A 20,799-nucleotide genomic window follows, 5' to 3' on the forward strand; every position below is an offset into this window, starting at 1 on the left:
AGATGCATTTTTGGGAATGTTTGATTACTCAAAAGAAAGTGAAGAAAAATATTATATAATTAATTTAGTTTTGTTGTTGTTGTTTTGCTGGCAAAATACACATGCAAATATAGTGGTGCTAAACCTTTCTTTCCTGTCTTTTAAGAGTGAACTCGATGAGTATGTGTAACAGTTATATCATAAGGAATATTGATATGTATATAAATATGTACATCTGTGACCCTGCTCTTTGTTCCTGTGCTGTTCTATGTTTTGTCTATATGTAATATTTGTACTCATTGTCATTGTTTTATGTAAGCATTAATAAAAAAGGCCTGTTCTTTTATTTTGACGGCTCGCAGGCGGAAGTGCTTTTCACAGTTCGATGACGATGACAGCACTTCCGGTTGTAGATGGCTTGTGTTTGGTGTCCGGTCAACAACACAAATCATGAAATGTGATTAAAATCATCAATGACGATGACAAACACTTGATTATTGATCGATTAAACCCGATGCGAGATCAGAAACTGATCAAACTAAAGCTGCTGGAAATATTCACCTCTGTTCTTCAAGTTTACAACATCTAACAGGTAAGAGAAAGTTACATTATTATCATCATCATCACGTGGTCAGCATTAGACTCGTGTACTTGAGTGTTTTCACTGTAAATGCATGTCAGTTGAGTAGAGATGCATCACTTTTGTTTTATTCCTTTTATAAATAATTGTGGTGATATTATACTTGAGTGATTATTCATGTACTAGTGTTGTTATTAGTGAAGTGCCAGACTGTTGTAAATACTGTGTTGTGCATTAAGAGTCTGCTGACAAAGTCACTATATTAATATCTGATTTCATTAGATTGTCATTATAAGCAGCAGTGTGCATTAATGTCTGAACTATTGAACACTTTGTGTAATATCAGATGTGAAAAACATTTGTCATGTCCAGTGACTTTTCCCACTACAAGTTTTGCCATTTATAATATTGAATTTCCATTGATTACAATTTGAATATGCTTGTTAGTGAAGACTAATTATATTTGTAACATTATAGACTATTTATAATGTTACACACTGCTGTCCCATTTGAAATACTGGAAATCATTTTAATTTATTGCACTGGTGTCTTCACGTTTAAGTGTCGAGTATGACATTCTCTCACTAACATGTATTCATTAGTGCTAATATGGCATTTTAACACTGATAATCTAGTTTTTTTGTGTGTTCCTTGATGTATTGTTGTGATACTGTGAGCTTTAATTGAGGATTTATGGTATTAAATGACATCACACACACCGGAGGTGATATCAGCCATGTTTAAGTTTTCCTTTATTTTGTGATATTAGTCACATGTGTTCAAGAGTAACACGTCCTCTCAGTTATGGGAAGATTACTGCAATTTTAAAGTTTCAATATAGTTATGTTAACAGAAATAAAACAGTTAGTAACAATATATACATGTGTTTGCTAGATATTGAATGTTTGTCTTGTTATTGTCCACCTGACAGAATGGACATCTGAATATGTTCATTCATTGACCTGTATGACCTATACAATCTTTAACAGGATTCATTTTTCAAAAGTATTGTAGGACTGACCCCTGTACCTTTACAGGATGACTGATAAATCGATCAGGCTGATTAATTGCGGAGATTATTGTTTGATTGGCTCATTTATTTTCAGTAGTGTGTGTGTGTGTGTGTGTGTGTGTGTGTGTGTGTGGTTTTTTGTGTATCATGTATATTGCAGCATCAGCATGACTCATTAAACCGCTGGTGTGTGTGTGTTTTCTGAGTGAAGGATGAACTCTCCGGGTGAGCGGCGGTGCATCAGTGTCCAGCAGTCTGACCTCATGTGTAAGGCAGGATGCGGTTTCTATGGTAACACCATCTGGCAGGGCCTCTGCTCGAAATGCTGGCGAGAAAAGAATCAGTGCGTTCGAGCTCCGCAGATACAGGATGACCAAGTGCTGGCCGAGAGGTGACACACACCAAACATGAGTTTCACCATCTATAGTCATTTCAGTCTGTGCTGTAGCGGGATGAAGATCTGTCTGTGTGTGTGTGCGTGTGTGTGTGTGTGTGTCAGGTTACAGAGAGAGGAGGAAGCAGCAGCTGCTCGATCACAGACCTCCGTCACGTCCTCTACAGCGTCCAGTGTGCCCATCGTGAAGAGACTCTTCACATCGACTCCCAAAACACCCGTGAGGAGAGGTGCGACTTCTGTACTCTCACATATACACGTGTGAGAGCAACACTGACTGGAGAACTGAACCATGATACCACATTAACACAACCAGCCCACATCATGACCTCTTACCAGTTTAAAAAACATATTTGAACATTTGAAGTCATTTATTTCAGTGCTGTTTTTAATTGAAACATTAAACTTATTACCCAGCTCTCTGAAACACTATTTTAATTCTGTTCATTAAACACATATTGACCCAATAGCTGGGCCTGTTGTCACACTATATGGGGTAAGTTGTCACAATGGAACCTGCCATTAAACAGTCTATTAGATAGATGTAAACATGCGTGAATGTACTGTATGTCAGTGTGGTTTTACAGTGTTCACTTACACAAATTACAAAAATATGATGATATTGAAATTTTAGTTTGGAGGGTTGAATTCACAACAATTATTCAAATTTAAGGCAGTTTTAAATCAGGTATTTCAAATCAACAGTTGAACCTTCTGCTAGAGAAAACACACATTTGTTTAATTAGACGTTTTACTCAAACTCAAAACTTTAGTTAATTGAATATAACTGTTGTGACAACTAGCCCCGGTCTCTCCTATACACTACAAAGAACATAAAATTACAGGAAGTGCTTGTTTTGTGTGATCAGTTCATAAGAAATGAGGCAGTATCCAGTGGAACATCATGTCATGATCATGTTCCTGTTGTTGCAGACGCAGCAGCTCTCACGACCCCGATCACACGACACTCAACCTCTGCAGATGGTGACCCCGTGACCCAACATTTCATTGACTTCCTGAAGAGCTTCAACAGAACAGGATATGACATCTTCAGACAGTGTCACGCCTTCGCTGAGAACATCGCACATAAAAAGGTCACAGACATTAATGTGCATTGATTTATGATTTAGTTGTAGAGCAATTAAACTGATATTTTTTATATATGTAACATTTGATATTACATAAGTAATTCAGGGGAATATTACATCACTTTGAGAACATATAAAGTGCATAGATGTTATTTCTATTGTTTGTAATCCACACTGTAACCTAAAGAAACAAGTAACCCCCATGAAAATATGGGTTTATGGGAAAATTTGGTTGAACTTTAATATCAGTAGATAATAGTTATAATCAGTTATAGTTTGCATTCATTAACTCCACAATCATTCAGCGCAGTGAGGTGTCTGTACTCTCTGCAAACATTCTGAAAATGAGTGTCACACTCTTCATGCTCGTGTTTTCTCATCCCAGCTTACTTCCTTTTTTAAAACAAAAGTCACTTTTTCATCTTTTCATGTTACATACAGAAAAGTTCTGTGAAGAACACACATACAGACGCACACACGCACACACATGCACGCACTCACAGACACACACTCACAGACACACACACTCACACTGAAGCTGTTTGACTGGTTTGTGTTGCAGGTTGTTGTTGGTGAAGAGTCTGTGCAGGACTTCTATCAGAACATGTCTGAATATCTGCAGAACAACCTGAAAGGTAAAAGACGCAACATTATGTCTGTCATGCATTAATATTAATACCAGAGCTTTTGCTGCTCATAATCATCATTTGTCAATCTTATGGACTGACTGTCATATTTGTTTTTATTTCCCCAGTAGGTATAGAGATTTGTGTCATTGCATCTGTGTATGTACATGTGATTGAAATCTGTTTAAAAACACATGAAACTGCTCATCAGTTAGCTCATTTTTTTTTTTTCTCAACAATATGTTTATTAGAAGTTTTCTTTTATATACATATGTGTATGCTTAATCAACAACAAACAAACAAACAGTAGGCTCCTCAGCAATCAAGACATCCACTGGGATACAAATGAATAGTATGTTACAAAGAACAACTTCTCAGACTTAGATCGATCTATTATACATATCATTGAAAGTAAAAAAAAATTAAAAAAAAAACACACATGGTAAAATTAAATATTTATTTAAACTTCACAAAATTGAGCTCGGGTTAACCATGTTGCGAGGTTACCGACACCATACTTGGATTATTAGTCTTTTTCCAATACATTGCAATCGATCTTTTAGCATGCAGGAGACACATTTCTATCGTTATTCGTTCACTTTTGTCGTACATGTAATCTTTTGGATAAAGCCCTAAAATAAAAAGCCCAGGGTCCATTGGAATGTCTTTTGAGACAATTTTTTCAATTGCTTTTTTAACCTCCTCCCAAAAGGACTTTATCTTACTGCATTGCCAAGAACAATGAAATAGTGTCCCCTTCGCCTCAGTGCATTTTGTGCATAAGTCTGGAATAATGCTATTATATTTATTTAATTTAGCTGGGGTGATGTATGTTCTCATTAGCCATTTATACTGTAGCAATCTTAGTCGAGTATTAACTGATTGAGTGTGAGCCGCAGTACATGTTGATTCCCAGTTTTCTAATGAAATATCTGTTTCTAGGTCTTTCCTCCACGCATTCAGTTTGTAATTAGAATTCTCAGGTGAATTGGACTGTAATAAATTGTATAACTCTGATATAGCACCTTTACTTAGAAAAAATGATGTCTAAGAATAGTTTAAGTTAGATTTTGAGGGTTTGGTTAGGACATTGTTACGTCTCGTTCTAATAAAGCTTCTAAGTTGAAGGTACTTAAAAAAATATTTTCTATCTATTTCATATTTGTGTGTAATTTCTTCAAATGACATCATATAGTCTGTGTTAGGTAGGTACAGATCTTTAATTTTTCTAATCCTTTTGTTGCCCATGTTCTAATACAGCATCTGCTCTTCCTGGAGTAAAACACTGATTTCCCCATATGGGACTGTACTGTGATAAGTTAGATTCTTTAATAAACTTTCTCACATCAAACCACACCTTGAATCTATTTTTGACAATTGGATTGGTAGTTTGTTTCATCAAATTTGGCAGTTTATCTGAATATAAATATAGGGGTAAAGGCAAACTTAAGCCTTCCGATTCCATTTCTTTCCACTGTGGAATATCCTTTGTTGCAAAATAAAACCTAATAGACCTAAGTTGTACTGCCCAATAGTACCAGATTATATTTGGACATTTCAAACCTCCTTTGTTATATGGTAAGTGTAGTAGGGACAGTCTGATTCTAGCACCTTTATTTTTCCAAATAAATCCAATAGATAAGTTTCTGAAAGAAGATTCTGCCAATCAAGGAAAGAGGTAGGGACATCCATCTATTAGTGGATTCCACTATTTCCTCCATTAGAGGTTCATAGTTGACTTTAATGATCATTTCCAGATTTGACACAATTTGTACTCCCAAATATGTTAACTGGTCTACCACTTTAAAGTGGGAGATTTCCCTAGGTGGATTCTCCCTTTCCTTTTCATCAAGCAATAAAATATAGGACTTGGTTTTATTGATTGCATATCCTGAGATGTCGCGAAATGCTTTTATTAATTCCCGCAGCTTAGGAATAGTTCTGCGGAATTGCGAAATAAATACAATAACATTATCCGCATATAATGAGAGCTTATGTTCTACTTGTCCAATTGTTATTCCAGCTATTTCTGCATGCGTCCGTACAGCCAGAGTAAATAATAGCGGGGATAAGGGGCATCCCTGATGACATCCTCTTTTGATTGCAGTTGGTTTTGATATTCCTGTTTGTTAGAATTTCTGCTGTTGGATTTAAATACAGTACCTGAACCCATTTTAAGAATGTTTTCTCACATCCAAATCGTTTCAAAGTTTTAAAAAGATAAGGCCACTCTACCTGATCAAAAGCTTTTTCTGCATCTAAGGACAGGAGGGCCTTATCTGAGGAGTCCTCCAAACTTTGAATAATATTAAAAACCCTCCGAACATTATGAAATCCCTGACGTCCCAAGATAAACCCATTTTGATCCCTGTGTATTATACTAGGTATTGCTACTTGTAGCCGTTTTGCTAATATTTTGCACAGGATTTTGAGGTCAGAGTTTAATAGACTTATTGGTCTCATATTTTCACATCTGTTGCTGGGTTTCCCTGGTTTTGGCAATAGTGTAATTAATGCTCCTGTCATCGACTACCTTCGTGGAAAGCTTCCAGAAACATTTCTAATAGAGGTTTCAGTAATTTTGTTTTACATTTTTTATAAAGATCTATTGGGAGCCCATCTGGTCCTGCTGTTTTACTAGATTTCATACCATCAATAGTATATGTGTGATAAATAAAATTATTATAAACACTATAAATAGGCCTTGAAGGAATCCCACTTTATACCTGCCTTTGTTTGTGTTGTGTTAATTCTAAAATAATTATCTATTTCTTTCCCCACGTATTTAACAAAATCTTCATCTTGTAACCATTTTTGATTTAGATCCCTAGGTGGATCTTTTACGAGATTCCTATCCACATATATCAGACAACATGGCCCATGATCTGATATTAATATGCTGTCATAGTAGCAATCTTTTACTTTGGAAATTAGTCCCGCTGAGATTACGAAATAGTCTATGCGTGACTAAGTCTGAAAGGTGCTAGAGTAAGAGGAGTAAGCTATATCTCTGGGCTTCAGGTGCCTCCAAATATCCAACGAGTTTAACTCTTTAATAAAGTGATGAATGGTTATCCTACTTCTACTATGTGTTTGATCTGTCCTTGATTGGGTCTAGTGTACAGTTCCAGTCCCCTGTAGTTATGTACTCTCCTGGGAGGGATGCAAGTGTGAGAAATAGATCTGTAAAAAAATTGGGCTCGTCCGCATTAGGGCCATATATGTTTACCAAATTCAGATTCACTGAGAGAAGAAATCCCTGGATGAGCAAATATCTACCACATTTATCCTTAATCACACTTGTAACTTGAAAGGGTACTGATTTGTGTATAAGAGTCATCACTCCTCTAGCTTGTGAAGTAAATGAAGCTGCGTAGACACTCCCCTGCCACTTCCTGCCAATTTTTGCATTTTCATCTTTTCAGGGTATGAGTCTCCTTTAAAAAAACAATTTTTGAATCCATTTCTCGTAGCTTATCCATAACCTGTTTGATTTTTGTAGCTTTTTGTAAACATCTGCAATTCCAGGAGGTACGTTTAAGTTCTAACTTTTGAGCCATTCCAAATACTATACCATGATGTTCCTTTAGTAAAAATAACCTGTCTGAGAAGATTAACACATTTAAACACTGGAACGTACATTGAAACCCCCCCCAGCTTGTGTAGCCTCCGATCACTATTATGGACAGATCCTTTGGATCAGTCCTCTCGTCTTTATCTAAGTTCACTAAAGAGCAAAAACAGACAGAATTTAGAAGTAAAAAAAAAGAAAAGTTCCCTGCCTGCTCCGAACTACATTATGCAGGAATAAGCGTACTGTATAAAATATGTTAAATAAGTGCAGGCTTAGTACCAGCGATCAATGTACTGAGATTGCCACAGCCTTTAACAGAAAAAAAAAAAACAACCTCATATTAGCAATAATGTAAAAAAAAAAAATTTCAGTCTATGTTTAGTAGCTATCTCTCGGTGACCGGTTTTTGCTCATCCAGCATCTTCTTTGAACTTGTTTATGAATTCCTATGCCTCCAGCGGTCTGTTGAATGTGTAAGTTTGTTCTTTATAAGTTACCACCAGTTTAGCTGGAGGTAATATGCCATGTCTGAGTTGTTTATGCACTTCTGTGGCAAGATCATTGTAAAATCTCACTTGCTGGTTCTTGTAAAGGATGTTTTTCTTCACCTATGCAGATTTCAATACAAGTATTTTATGCTTGTAATTCAGAAACTTCATTATCAAAGTTCTCGGTGAAGCATCGGCATCTCTTCTCGGCCCGACGTCCAGCACCTCCGGTATCCAGCTTTCCAAAAATGAACAGGGATCTGAGCTTTCAGCTCCCTCGGGCAGATTCACCAACCTCAAGTTATTTAGTCGAGATCTCGTTTCCATGTTGGTGATTTTATCCTTCGATTTATTTCTTCTCTCCAGGGTCTGAACCGTTTCCCATAGTCCGGTTTGTTCGTCTTCCACTGCTGACACGCGTACCTCCACTTGTGTCATTCTTTCGGTACAATCAGCAAGATCCTTCTTTATCTCTTTAATAGCAGTCAGAAATTCATCGAACTTTAAATTATTTATTGCTGTCAGTATTTCTTCTTTAGCCCCTGTGAGCACGCCTTCACTTTGCTTTGAAGCTTTTTGCTCCACGTTCTGCACCCCATAATCAGTTAATTTCGATTGCGTCGGTGTTTTCCCTTTATCTTTGCCCATCTTTCCAGTATTTGGCATTCCTGCGTCGAGCTTAAAGTTCAGCTACACTTTTCAAGATCGAGTCTGTGAAATATATCAGGATTTATTCAGGATCGTAGCAGAGCAGTGTCAGGCGTGGCTTTCTAGCTTGCGGCCATAACCGGAAGTCGCAGAGCTCATCTTTTACTTCAGCTTGTCACTGTCATTGTGATTTGTGTGTCAGGTATTGAGAAGGATGTTGTAAGACCTGCTATGAAAACAAGACACACTTTGTCACATTTGTCCATTGAAACTAGAAATCACTTTATCACATCTCTCTGATCTGCTTGTTTATTATGCAACACATCATGACCTTTCACCCCTGACTGTCTGTATCGACCGGCCACAGCCATGAGCACCAGAAAATGTATAGAAATGATTTTCCACCTGTTTGCTGGGGGAAAGAGTTTTGTGAATAAAGTGAAATCTATAATGAACATACTTTACATAGAAAGGAAGTGTGTTTGTGCTGGGAAGTCTATACTCAAATACTCGAGACACAAATCACGACTGTTTAAACTGAACTGCAGCTGCTTACTGAACGAGACAGATTTCTGCACTGAAGTCCACATGATCAAGAGTGTGTGTGTGTGTGTGTGCAGGCTCATCAGATGTGCTGGAGCTGGTGATGGATGAGGTGGAGCAGTATGTGATGGGCCGTCTGTACCAGCAGCTCTTCTGTCCCGACATCACTGATGATGAGCAGAAAGATCTGAACATACAGAAGAGAATCAGGTATGAACACTGAGTGAATCAGTGAATCAGTGAAAGTAGTTTCTGTAGTTTCTCGTGTGTGTGTGTGTGTGTGTTTGCAGGGCTCTGCACTGGGTGTCTATTGCGATGTTGTGTGTTCCAGTAGATGAACAGATTGCTGCAGTGTCAGACAGTGTGGAGAAAGCTATAACAGGTATATCATTATGACACATTTATAACACAGTGCTGCTGATTACACAAACAGTCTACAGACTAATGCATTAAATCAGGGGTTTTCGAGTGCATGTACCGGTACGAGCAGGGGAGGTCCAGGTCTGATTCCTGGAAACAGGACTTGGGGCATTCTGAGGGGCTTCCCATGGGTCAGGAGATGGCTGTTGCTGTGACCAAGGCTGGGATCGAACACTTGATGCATGTGGTGCCATCCATGAGCTACTAGACCTCTGACTTGAAGAGCTGGCCTCTGCTTGAACACATTCCAGCAGGTTTGTCGAGTTGGTATTCGGAAGGCAGGATAAGAAGGTCAAAGATAAGTAATGTAAAGTTTGGATGCCCGGTGACACCATGCGAGAAGCAGACGTGTGTGCTAGTTTTTGATTATTTTCATGTTTAATCCGGTGAGATTCGATACACCCATTTACATATTTGCTCTTTTGAGGTAAACTTGGCAGAGAAGTCAAAATCCTCAGACTCTGGAGACGTTAAAAGACACTTACGTGCTCTAGCTGAAACCTCTGACGGGCCTGCGAGCCGTGGACTTGAGTTGGAAAGCACGACGGGAGATGAAATCCAGCGTCAACTGTCCAACATCTCGGTGATGCTGATGAAGGTTGTTACTGACTTGGAGGATCTCGCTGTAATACGTCATTCTATTACGGCGATGGAAACAAAATTCTCTGAGTTGATCACAAAAGTTACAGAAGTTGAGAAATTGATTATCTGGAATCATCAGAAAGGGAATTATCCGCTAATCCGCCCACGTCCAAAACAGACTTGGAAAACATTTTGGAAAAATTGGAAGATCTTGAAAATTGAAATCGAAGGAACAATATACTAATTGTTGGAATTCCTGAGCATGAAGAGGGCAGAGATATGGTGAAATTCCTGGACGAGCTCTTCCCGAGTCTGCTCGACATAACAGGCCATAAACTGGAAATCAAACGAGCTCACAGAATCCCGGCTCGCAGATTTGCTGAGGGGGACAGGCCCCGATCAATTCTGGCCAAATTTCTGACGTCATCTGATAAAGATCTCATGTTGCGCCAGGTGAGGAGCAAAGGAAAGCTTTCTTGGAAGAATCCGAACTTTGCGAATTCGACGAGAGAAACGCGATCAGTTCAAGGAATGTAAGAAAATCTTACACCAACAGAAGATCGCTTTTGCACTGATGTTTCTGGCCAAACTGAGAATAGACACCAAGGACGAGAGCTAAGTATTTTTATGCCCCAAAAAAGCACTGTCCTTCATTGAAACTATGGGTGAGTAAACCATTGCATGTTACTTATGTGAGTGGACTGACTCGCTGTAGGTAACTCGACTGTTTAAGGAAGCTGGGCGGCATTTTTGTTTCTTTCTGTTTTGGCTCCGCCTAGCGGCTGGAGTTTGTTTTTTGGAATGACACTTCTTTCAAGAAACTTTTGCATGGACGGATGATCACTTTTACACTGTAGTTCCCGGCCAGATTGAGAATAGACACTATAGATGACCGCAAAATATCCACATGCCCACACAAAGGATGTCTTTTATAAAGCTGACAGACTGAGTAAATCATGATGTATTTTTTTTATGCGGCCTCCGAGTGAATTTGACTCTTGATCATCCGAGGAACCAGGATGTCTATTTTGTTTCTTTTTGTGCTAGTTCCGCTTAGCGGCTAGAGTTTGTTTTGTTGAATAACACTACTTCAGGACAGTTATGGATGAATCTGTTCGTTCTTTGTACTTATGCCTCCTGTTGGCTGGAGTTTGTTTTTGTGGAGTATTATCGTGGGACATTGAAATGATTAGGTCATCTGCTGCACTCATAACAGCCGGCTCACTGAACAATTGTTTGTCTGTCCGAGGAAACTGAATGGCTTTATATCAGCTGGAATTTGTTTTGTGGAGGAACACACCTTCAGGACAGTTCTGTGAATGAATCTACATGTTCTTTCTGTTTATTCTGCCTGTTGGCTGGGGACTGTTTTACAAAGTATTTTCTGTTATGTGCTTTTGCCTCACAAAATCTGTATAGAAGCACCGGGCTTGAGTAATCTGACGGCAGAGTTGTCGCAGGGGTTCTCGTATGCGTACATGGACCTTTTGAGTTTAGAGGGATTGACGACGGTTGGCGCTGTCGTGCGCCGGGTTAATGCGCACGTTTTCTTTTTTTCTGTTTGTTTTGTTCTGGGGAAAGTTCGGGGTTTGACTGTTGCATTGATGTTGAAAAGTGGTCTTTGTAATCTTGTTTTTGACACACAATTAATTTTTTCTATTATATCAAATGTTAATATGAGTGGGATATCTTTTCTCCATGTGGAATGTGAATGGGTTGGGGCACCCCATAAAAAGAAGGAAGGTTATTTCTTTTCTTAAACGTAAGAAATATGATATAGTGTTTCTTCAAGAAACGCATCTTTCCCCGCAGGAAGCTGAAAAATTTGGGAAGATATGGGGTGGACATGTTTGCTTTAGTGCTGGCTCAAGTAAGAGTAGGGGGGGTCATTATATTGATGAATAAACGTCTACAATTCAAGTGTCTCAAACAGATTAAAGATAAATTAGGAAGAGTCACTATTGTTTTAGCTGAAATTCAGGGGCAAAGGTTGATTTTGGCTAATATTTACGCACCTAACGTTGATGATCAGGGCTTTTTTATAGATCTTGAAGGGATCTTGCAAGCCGCTGGCTCCCCTCATGATATAATATTGGGAGGAGACTTTAATCTTTTGATGGAAGCAAAAGTGTGTAAGCTCACTAGAGCAACATTGACGCTTCACAGGATGTGTAAAAATCTTGGTCTTGCAGATGTTAACTTGCAGAAATTAACTGTATTACAAAATTTAACTACCTGCTATAGTCTTTAGCAGTAGAGACTGCTCTTGATATCCCCCTCTCTTATTTCAAGCAATTTGAGAGCATAGCGAAGTCTTTTATGTGGAGGGCAAATGCCCCAGATTACATTTTAGTAAGCTACATAGGCCGATTGACAAAGGTGGGTTAGGCCTACCCAAGATTTTGTTTTATTACTATGCGTTCAGTCTCAAACATTTGGCTCATTGGTCGCTTCCACCTGAGAGAGCCCCTCCCTGGTTCTGCACTGAACAAGAAGTTCTTGCCCCAATTTTGCCATTGCAATTTTGCCAGAGAAGTTAAATCACATTATTTCATATTTGCACTCGGTATGGACAAAAGTGTCCAGAGTGTTTAATTCAGATATTTATCTAAATGTTGCCTCGAACCTATGGCTAAACCCCAAACAATGCATTAATAAGTCCCCTTTTTGTTGGTCGGAGTGGATTGCGAGGGGGGTTAATACACTCGGTGATCTTTATGAGAGTGGTGTGATGAGATCCTTTGAAAATTTGGTTCAATATTTTGGGATTCCCAGATCTCAGTTTTTTAGGTATCTTCAGCTACGCCACTTGCTCTGTACTATTTTTGGGAATAGCATACACCCCCCTAAAGCAGCAGATACTCTAGGAGAGGTGATTACTGCTTTTGGAAAAGGTCATGAGGCATCAGTGTATTACTCCCTGCTAATTCAGAGTCTGGGAGACGGAGTCTCAACCACTCTCAAGAGATTATGGGAGAAAGATCTAAACTTGGTATTGGAGGAGGGAGAATGGGCTAGGATTTAAAAAAATATAAAAAACTGCATCTAGAGATGCAAGGGTGCGCCTTATACAATTCAAGATTTTACATTGGTTCTATTGGACCCCCTATAAATTGTATAGGCTTGGTCTTAAAGACACACTCACCTGCTGGTGATGCCAATCAGCGGACGGAGATATAACCCATGTCTTTTGGGGGTGTGTTGAGATTCAAAAGTTTTGGTTAAAGGTGCAGAGTCTGGTGTGCGATGTGTTAGGCATTCAGGTATCATTCTGCCCCAGTCTTTGATCTTGGGTGATGGGGTGGTCATTGACATTGAAAGTAGACACATAAAGAGTTGGGTCTTAACTAGTGTCATGACCGCCAGGCAGATCATTTTGAGGGGCTGGAGGTCGGCTGGAGCGCCCTCTTTTCAGGAGTGGTGCTCGGAGATGGGAAGGGTGGCGTCCTTTGAGGAAGTAACATTCAGAGGAATGGGGAGGTATAAAGTATTCGTGGAGAAGTGGGGTGGCTATTTGTCATTTGTGGATATGTGATTATTGTTGTTGTGTTTATCTGTTTATTTATTTATTTCATTTTTTAGTGCATGTGTGTGTCTGTGTCATTTGGGACCACTGTTATGTTGTTGGGATTAGGGTGTGATTGGCAGGGGTAATAGTTGGGGTTAAGTTTGATTCTCTGTATATATATTTTGTCTTATGAGTTACATATATGTGAATCAATAAAAATTGTTAATCAAAAAACAAAAAAAAAACAAAAAAAAACAGGGGTTTTCAAATATTTCAAGGACCCCCAAATATGATGATATGAGACCATTGCAAGGCAGCTTTATATTTTTCTGTATAAAGACAAAATTTCATTGTATGAGAAATTTTAAAAGTAACTGTGATATAATAAAGATAACATGTTAGTGAAATTGAATAATTGCAATGTATTCCAAATAAATGTTGTCAAGTGAAGTGTACATCAGATATCCTGTGCTCAGTAAGTAGGGAGTATTGAACACAGTGTAGGGACACTGCGAATCAGAATGCAGCTATAGATTTATTTCTTTTTAATCACAAACCTACAGTATATGCAGATTCTTTCAGCTATGACTGTCAGCAGAATCAAATAATCATGATTAATCTCATGTTTTCTATCCAGTCTTTAAAAAGCAAAGTGATAAAAAAACAAATAATGTCACTTTGTATTGTCAAACTTTGTTCTACATTTTTACACTTTTATTTTTTTACATATTCCACATACCCCTTTACTCAGAAATACACACGCTGAATAACAGCATTGAGAGCCGTCACCAATTCTCTCATTTTACAGAATTACAAATTGTACACTGAAATTGATTTTATTTTTTTAAACACACTGAAACTCAAAATGTATTGTATTTTAAAGTAACACATTGCATAAGTATTCAGTTCCCATATATTCTGTATATAAGAGCCTCTTAAAGAGCACAGTGTCATATTAAAGCTGCACTATGTAACTAAGTGATCTCTAGCGACATCTGTGCTTGAAACTTAAAATTGCAACCGGAGTTATAACGTGCTATTTTTATGTTGATATTATGTTATGCGATTAAACATTTAAAAATTAAATATTACTTGCTTTAATGAAGATAAAAACACTTGTATTTACTTATTTTGAATGAATGAATTTTATATTTATAGCACTTTTCTTACACTACACTCAAAGCGCTTTCACATGGAGAACAATCCACCACCTGTTACAAGCATACTTTAATATGATTATTCAAGTGTTTTATCTACTATTAATGTTTGTATTGTACTACACTTAACATTTTAAAAGGTGAAACTCGTAAGCTAGTAAGAGTTCAATGGAAGTCTTTATTATTTTTATATTATATTGTACAGCCTCAGTTGATAATGCAAGTGAACCGTAATACTACAATAGTAAGTCTAAGCAATGCACACAATAACACAGTAAACTAAAAACATGAGGATTCAGTAATGATGGGGTTAAAATATACTTTATTAAACATGAAAATAATATGCTTAAATATGCAATGTAACAGTTACAAGAAGTCAATTTCATAAATATTAGTAAACATGTTCCAGTAACTTCACCGGACAACACAGATACATCGTGATCGGTTAACACGAGTAATGTTGATTCATACAAGCATGACAAGCAATATTAGCTTCAACAACCCTACCAGACAACATATCCAAGCATCAAAGCAGGTAAACAACTTCACCCAATGGATAACAGATAAACATCCATCCAGATTGCTATCCTGAACTGTGCCAGTGTAACTGATTGAACTGTAGTTTCTTTCTTCTTAACAACTACTTGCAAACTGAAACAGTGCATTACCGCCATCTACTGTTTACATGGAAACGAGACAGCTGGCTCTTCTTTCCTGTGTTCATGAACATGATGTAATGACGCAAGGATGTATGTCATAAGCCAGTGATTTTGCTCCAAATCCAACCCGACAGCTCAAAATACAAATAATGTTATAGGCTTACCGTAGTGAATCGGGGTAAGGTAAGAACATTGTTTTGAACACTGATTGTTTATGAACTCAATCAATAATGACATTTTGTTCATTTTTAACCAAAAAATCTTACGTAGTGCAGCTTTCAGCTGTCAGTGCTTCATCACAGAAAACTACTTTTCATAGTAGGACAAAAACTAAGAGATTTCAGGTTCTTATAACACAGACTGCAAGCACACTTGTATATTATTGATACAGTATATTTGTTCAATTTGCAGTTAATTCTGGTGACATGAAGCAACATTCATAACGTCATGGTTACTTATGTAACCTCCGTTCCCTGATGGAGGGAACGAGACGTTGTGTCGATGTAGTGACACTAGGGGTCCCTATACGAAACGCCACAATTGGCTGAACTGTGTTACGTGAACTGGCGGTGTGTGGTGGGCAGACTACTGTGCGCCTCATAGCCAGCACACCAGGTCGACATGTAACCTCCCACAACATACTTTGAGTGTCGAACGGCCCTTTGGGGACAAGTTGACTACCCAAGAGATAGAGACAGACTTAACCCAGCCGTGGCCTCTTTTCCCCTTCTCTTTTTCCACTCCCTAAAAAAGAAGGGGGATTATCTGACTGGGCCGCCAGGTCTAGTCGGGGGGTGTCCCTCCCAAGGGGAAGACACCGCGGAGACCACACCTCACCCAAAGGGGGGGGGGGGATATTTAAGAGGAAGAATACGTCACATGGTCTTTCCAATCATGTGGAGAGTCTTCAAGGTAGATCCTACCTAACGGGGGAGAAGTTACTACAAACATGGAGACTGGGGCAGAGGGGCTCTGCCCAAGGAAGACACAGTTTGCCAACAGGGAAACAAATTAGCGGAAGATATATATTGCATGGGGTTAGCCTTACAGGGAACCGCCACATGCGGAGCACCTACCCCAGAACAGGACTCTTAGTTAGCACGTGTACTGGGCCGGCAGCGAGTCTCTCTGAAAACTCGATTGCCACAGGGCTCGGAGGAAGTCAACCAGGGAACAAAGTTTGTGAACACTACTGGGAATTAATGGCAATTAATTATAATTAATGGTGCACATCTTCACCTCAAAAGGAGGTGGAAGGCGCTATGTGCAAGCGATACACCCGGCCGGCTATCCTGGGCTTATCCGCTTGTATTGCGTGCCACTACCTGGGACGAAACCGGTTCCACCCAGAGGTTGTAGAACTGCTCCGCATGCGATCCAAATAGATCCGTAAAGCGTGCACCGGACACAGCAATGACAGGGCTGGGTCTGCCGCCTCCTGGGGCAGCGCTTGCAGGTTCACCACCTGGTCCCTAAAAAGGGTCGTGGGAACCTTGGGCACATAGCCCGGTCGGGGTCTCAGGATCACGTGAGAGTAGCCCGGACCGAATTCCAGGCACGTTTCGCTGACAGAGAACACTTGCAGGTCTCCAACCCTCTTGATGGAAGTGAGCGCAGTCAGGAGGGCAGTCTTCAAGGAGACGATCCCATTGGGGTCCCCAAATCGCCCCTAGTGCTAGCCGCGCTGGCCTCATACCCGTGGGTAAAAGGACCGAGGCGGGGAGCCTCTGGGGTGGCTTGCTTTCTTACGAAGGCGAGCCGCGACCGCATCGTTGCCATAGACATGTCCTCGCAATGAGAACATGACCATCCACGAATGCTGTCTCCACGTGAGCAGTGCCCAGACACGAAAGACAGTGACCGTGACCGTCAGAAGGCGAGAGATAACGAGCGCAACCAGGAATAACACACAATAGGAAAGGCATCTTTAGAAAGACGCGTCTTTAAAAAGACGTTCCGTGTGTGCCGCTCTTTTAGAGAAATATACTCTTTTAGGAAAATATACTCTTGTTTCTGCCGACGCGTCCAGGGGCATTGTCTGCAGTGCACCAGTGCAGAGGAGGGAGAAGCCGCTGAAATGCAACGTCAGATCCAGCAGAGGTGAATGAACAGTTGTGGGAATTCAGCTCAGTGAGCATGACCGTTCGGCTCCGAAGAGAAAATCTGAATGAGTGGTTGCATACCAGCTCCTTTTATACCCGTATGTCCAGGGGAGTGGCATGCAAATACCACTAGCCAATTTTCATTGGCCTTTTATCAAAGACCAGAGGTGTCTCGGGCTCCCAAGAGTGACCCCTAGTGTCACTACATCGACACAACGTCGAGTGAGTGACAGATAGGGAACACATTTTACTTCCATAATGTGTCATATTTCCTGGTGAAACAGTAAGATAATAACTGCAGGACCTCAGGATTTGAGTGACTGAATCATGTGATTTTGCTGATTTAATATTATTTATTGATTACATCAGCAGAAAGGAAGTTGTTAAAGATGCAGAAAACATTATTACATCTTGATGAAGATCATGAAAGATCATTTTCTTTATAGTAATGGTCTCCAATAAAACAGTTATCAAAGTAAATAGGGTCAATTTGACAATAATGTTCTTTATTTTTTTTTCTTCAGATCTGATAGACATGGACACTAAACGAGTTCCTAAGGAGAAGTTGTGTTGTGTGACGTGCTGCAGTAAACACATTCTGACAGCAGTTCAGGGCAGTAAGAAAGCAGCGGCATCGGCGGATGATTTCCTGCCCGCTCTGGTTTATATCATCCTGAAGGCCAATCCACCGCGCTTACACTCCAACATCCAGTACATCACGCGCTTCTGCAACCCCAACCGCCTCATGAGCGGAGAGGACGGATATTACTTCACTAACCTGGTGAGAATTCACCTTCACCATCAACTCTCATGATGTGTATATGGAAGTGAAATATCTCTCATGACCATCATTCATATAGCGGCATCTGTACACATGATCACGTCCATAAAGTGTGGGAAAGTTCTATTATTTCATTACTGAGGGTTTGAGTTCAGAAAACTCATATGAGCGAGTGAGACAAATAGAGAGCGTTGTTGCAATGATAGTGAAAACTTCTGGATTGATGTGTGTGTGCTGGACGTTGTTGTTCATTTGCAGTGCTGTGCTGTGGCGTTCATCGAGAAGCTGGATGCGCAGTCTCTGAATCTCAGTTCTGAAGAATTTGAGTGCTACATGTCTGGTGCAGGGTCACCTGAGAGAGCCACTTCCTCCAGCCGCTCCTCACAGAAGTGTGTGTCTGTCCCTCAGAGGTCCGGCCGGGAGCGAGCGCTGGAGTCTGACCTCATTGAGTGGAGAGACGCTCGTGAACACTCTGTGTTGGGTCTTCTGGACGGAGCAGCTGCTCACACAAACACCTCCAGCAGCTTCTCCATTGACTCAGAGAACATCGGTGGAGATCAGTTGCCTCCTCCACTACAGCCGCAGAAGTTCACCGGATAGATCTCGTCTTCACTCAAGAGTTCTTCTCTTTGCAGGTCATTATCTGAACACATGATGATCTCAATTCAAACAAGGTTTTTATCAGTGGAGCTACAACAATGACTGAAGTATTTTAATCTGACATTTGAATTCCAGACATGTGACATTTAACAAAGCTGAAGATTTTTGTGGTATATTTGATATTTTTTATATTTTTGTAAGGTGGAATGAGCTGGTAAAATTCAGATTATAGAATTGCAAGTTCAAATTTTCAGGTTAAGTCAAAAAAATTTCAAATCTGTCATATTCAGAGCTCAGAAATTCTAAACAAACTAGGTCAAAGGTCAAGCAGCGCTGGTTATTTACTTGTGCCCCCCAGTGATCAGAGTATAAATTAAGAAATTAACATTGGCCATAAATAATATCAGTGCTGTAAAAGTTTTGTCCAGTGTACTTCACGTTATATATTCTGTCAATATAAAGTCTGCAATGACAAGAAGTGAAAGAAATGTAATAAATTAATGAAAGTGAATGACTTCATTCTGTCTGAAAACACTTTTGCTTCCATGTAGCAGCAATATTTCAATGCAGTAACGGATACAATGCTTTTACTACAATGTTCATTTGTCTCGTGCCGCACGGGTCTGTTTAGTCAATGTCACGCTGATGAGTAAATTACCCAGCTTTACTTGACCTTTGACCTAGTTTGTTTACAATCTGAATTTCTGAGCTCTGAATGGAAGACATTTGTATTTGGAGTTCTGAATTTCATTTCCAAATTTCTAAATTTAAATCTACATAATCCAAATTTATACGGCTAATTTCACCTCTAAACAAATAAAAATGTGTTTAAAATTTCAAATTTATAAAATACGCCACACAAATCTTCAGGGTTGTTCAAATGAACAGATTTCAGTTTCAGATCCTTTAGTCATTGTTATACATTTATTAATATACTCACAGTCTTGCGTAGACAATGTTTGACTGCCTGTTAATAATAAAGATGTGTGAAGAGATCAGAAAGAATGTAAGGGTGTCAAGAACATGTCCTGTATATATTTCACCCTGAAAATAAAAGGAAATTAATTATATTTTGAAGAAAATGAAACCTGTTTTAATACCATTAAATGTAAGTTTTAATTTTGACATTTTCATGACAAACACATTTTCCAAATGATATCTTTACATTGTAGTGTTTATACCTCATGATAGTATTTGTTGTACTACCTTTATGCTTATTTAAAAAATAAAAACAATACTTTGTTCCAGTAATGTGAATCGCTGTTGAGAGAAAAAAAAAAAAAAAAACGCTGTAAAATGTCCCGCACATTAAAGACATTTTGGGTGGGAAATATGTTTGTCATGAAAATAATGTCACAATACAAAAAATCTAAATGATCCTAAAAATAGGCTCATTTTCTCATTTATTTTTGTAACTGAACAATAAGAGTGTTGAATTTAACAACATACTGGTGACTGCAGTTTTTGCTGGTGATCATAAATATGATTTTTCTTTTGCACTGTATAATTTATTACAACATATCAGTTATTGAGAGTATATATTTATTTGAGGTTTCCTCATGAGTCTATATGTTATATTAGGTGATTTGAAAACATGGACATTGAATGCAGATAACTGATGTGGCAGTGTAATCTTTATTTTGGTTATTGTTAAAGGGTTTATGAAAGCACATGGACATGAACTTCAGTCCCTGCTGTGCTGAAACAGATAACAGTTCCATAGCAAGTGGATTTCATGAAGAATGAAGACAAAGTTATTACAAAAAACATATTTAAGTGTTTATGTAACTTTTTAAGAAAAACTGTTACAGTGTGAAAACAAGATTTCATTATTCAATTGGAGAATTAAACATAAATTATTTATTTTAAACATACTTGTATGCAAAAGTTGTAATTTTGTTGTTGTATGTAACTTCCATCATGGGCAGTTTTTGACTCATTTAGTTATCCAAATAATCCTGATATGAAGCAATAAATGAGAATTATGAGAAATGATGCTCTCTCATCATTTATTCACTAATTAATTTATTCTTTCTAAACATTTGTAAACATGATCTT

The 20,799-nt window shown here is 38.9% G+C and overlaps 1 protein-coding gene across 2 annotated transcripts; it reads left to right on the forward strand.

Annotated features, from left to right (window-relative positions):
• Window positions 1-378: 378 nt before the first annotated feature.
• Window positions 379-20,733, forward strand: LOC127429605 (rab5 GDP/GTP exchange factor-like). 2 transcript variants are annotated; one of them, XM_051678727.1, is made up of 10 exons: window positions 379-571; window positions 1,783-1,962; window positions 2,071-2,195; window positions 2,899-3,059; window positions 3,616-3,688; window positions 9,010-9,142; window positions 9,223-9,314; window positions 17,885-18,141; window positions 18,400-18,776; window positions 20,398-20,733. In XM_051678727.1, exons 2-9 carry the CDS (start codon window positions 1,784-1,786, stop codon window positions 18,739-18,741), a joined length of 1,362 nt encoding a protein of 453 aa, XP_051534687.1. In that variant the 5' UTR covers window positions 379-571; window position 1,783; the 3' UTR covers window positions 18,742-18,776; window positions 20,398-20,733. The 2 variants fall into 2 exon arrangements, with proteins under 2 accessions (XP_051534687.1, XP_051534686.1); XM_051678726.1 differs by having other exon boundaries at window positions 18,400-20,733.
• The last annotated feature ends 66 nt before the right edge of the window (window positions 20,734-20,799 follow it).

This window comes from Myxocyprinus asiaticus, chromosome 39 (assembly GCF_019703515.2).
Source record: "Myxocyprinus asiaticus isolate MX2 ecotype Aquarium Trade chromosome 39, UBuf_Myxa_2, whole genome shotgun sequence".
Lineage (NCBI taxonomy): Eukaryota > Metazoa > Chordata > Actinopteri > Cypriniformes > Catostomidae > Myxocyprinus > Myxocyprinus asiaticus.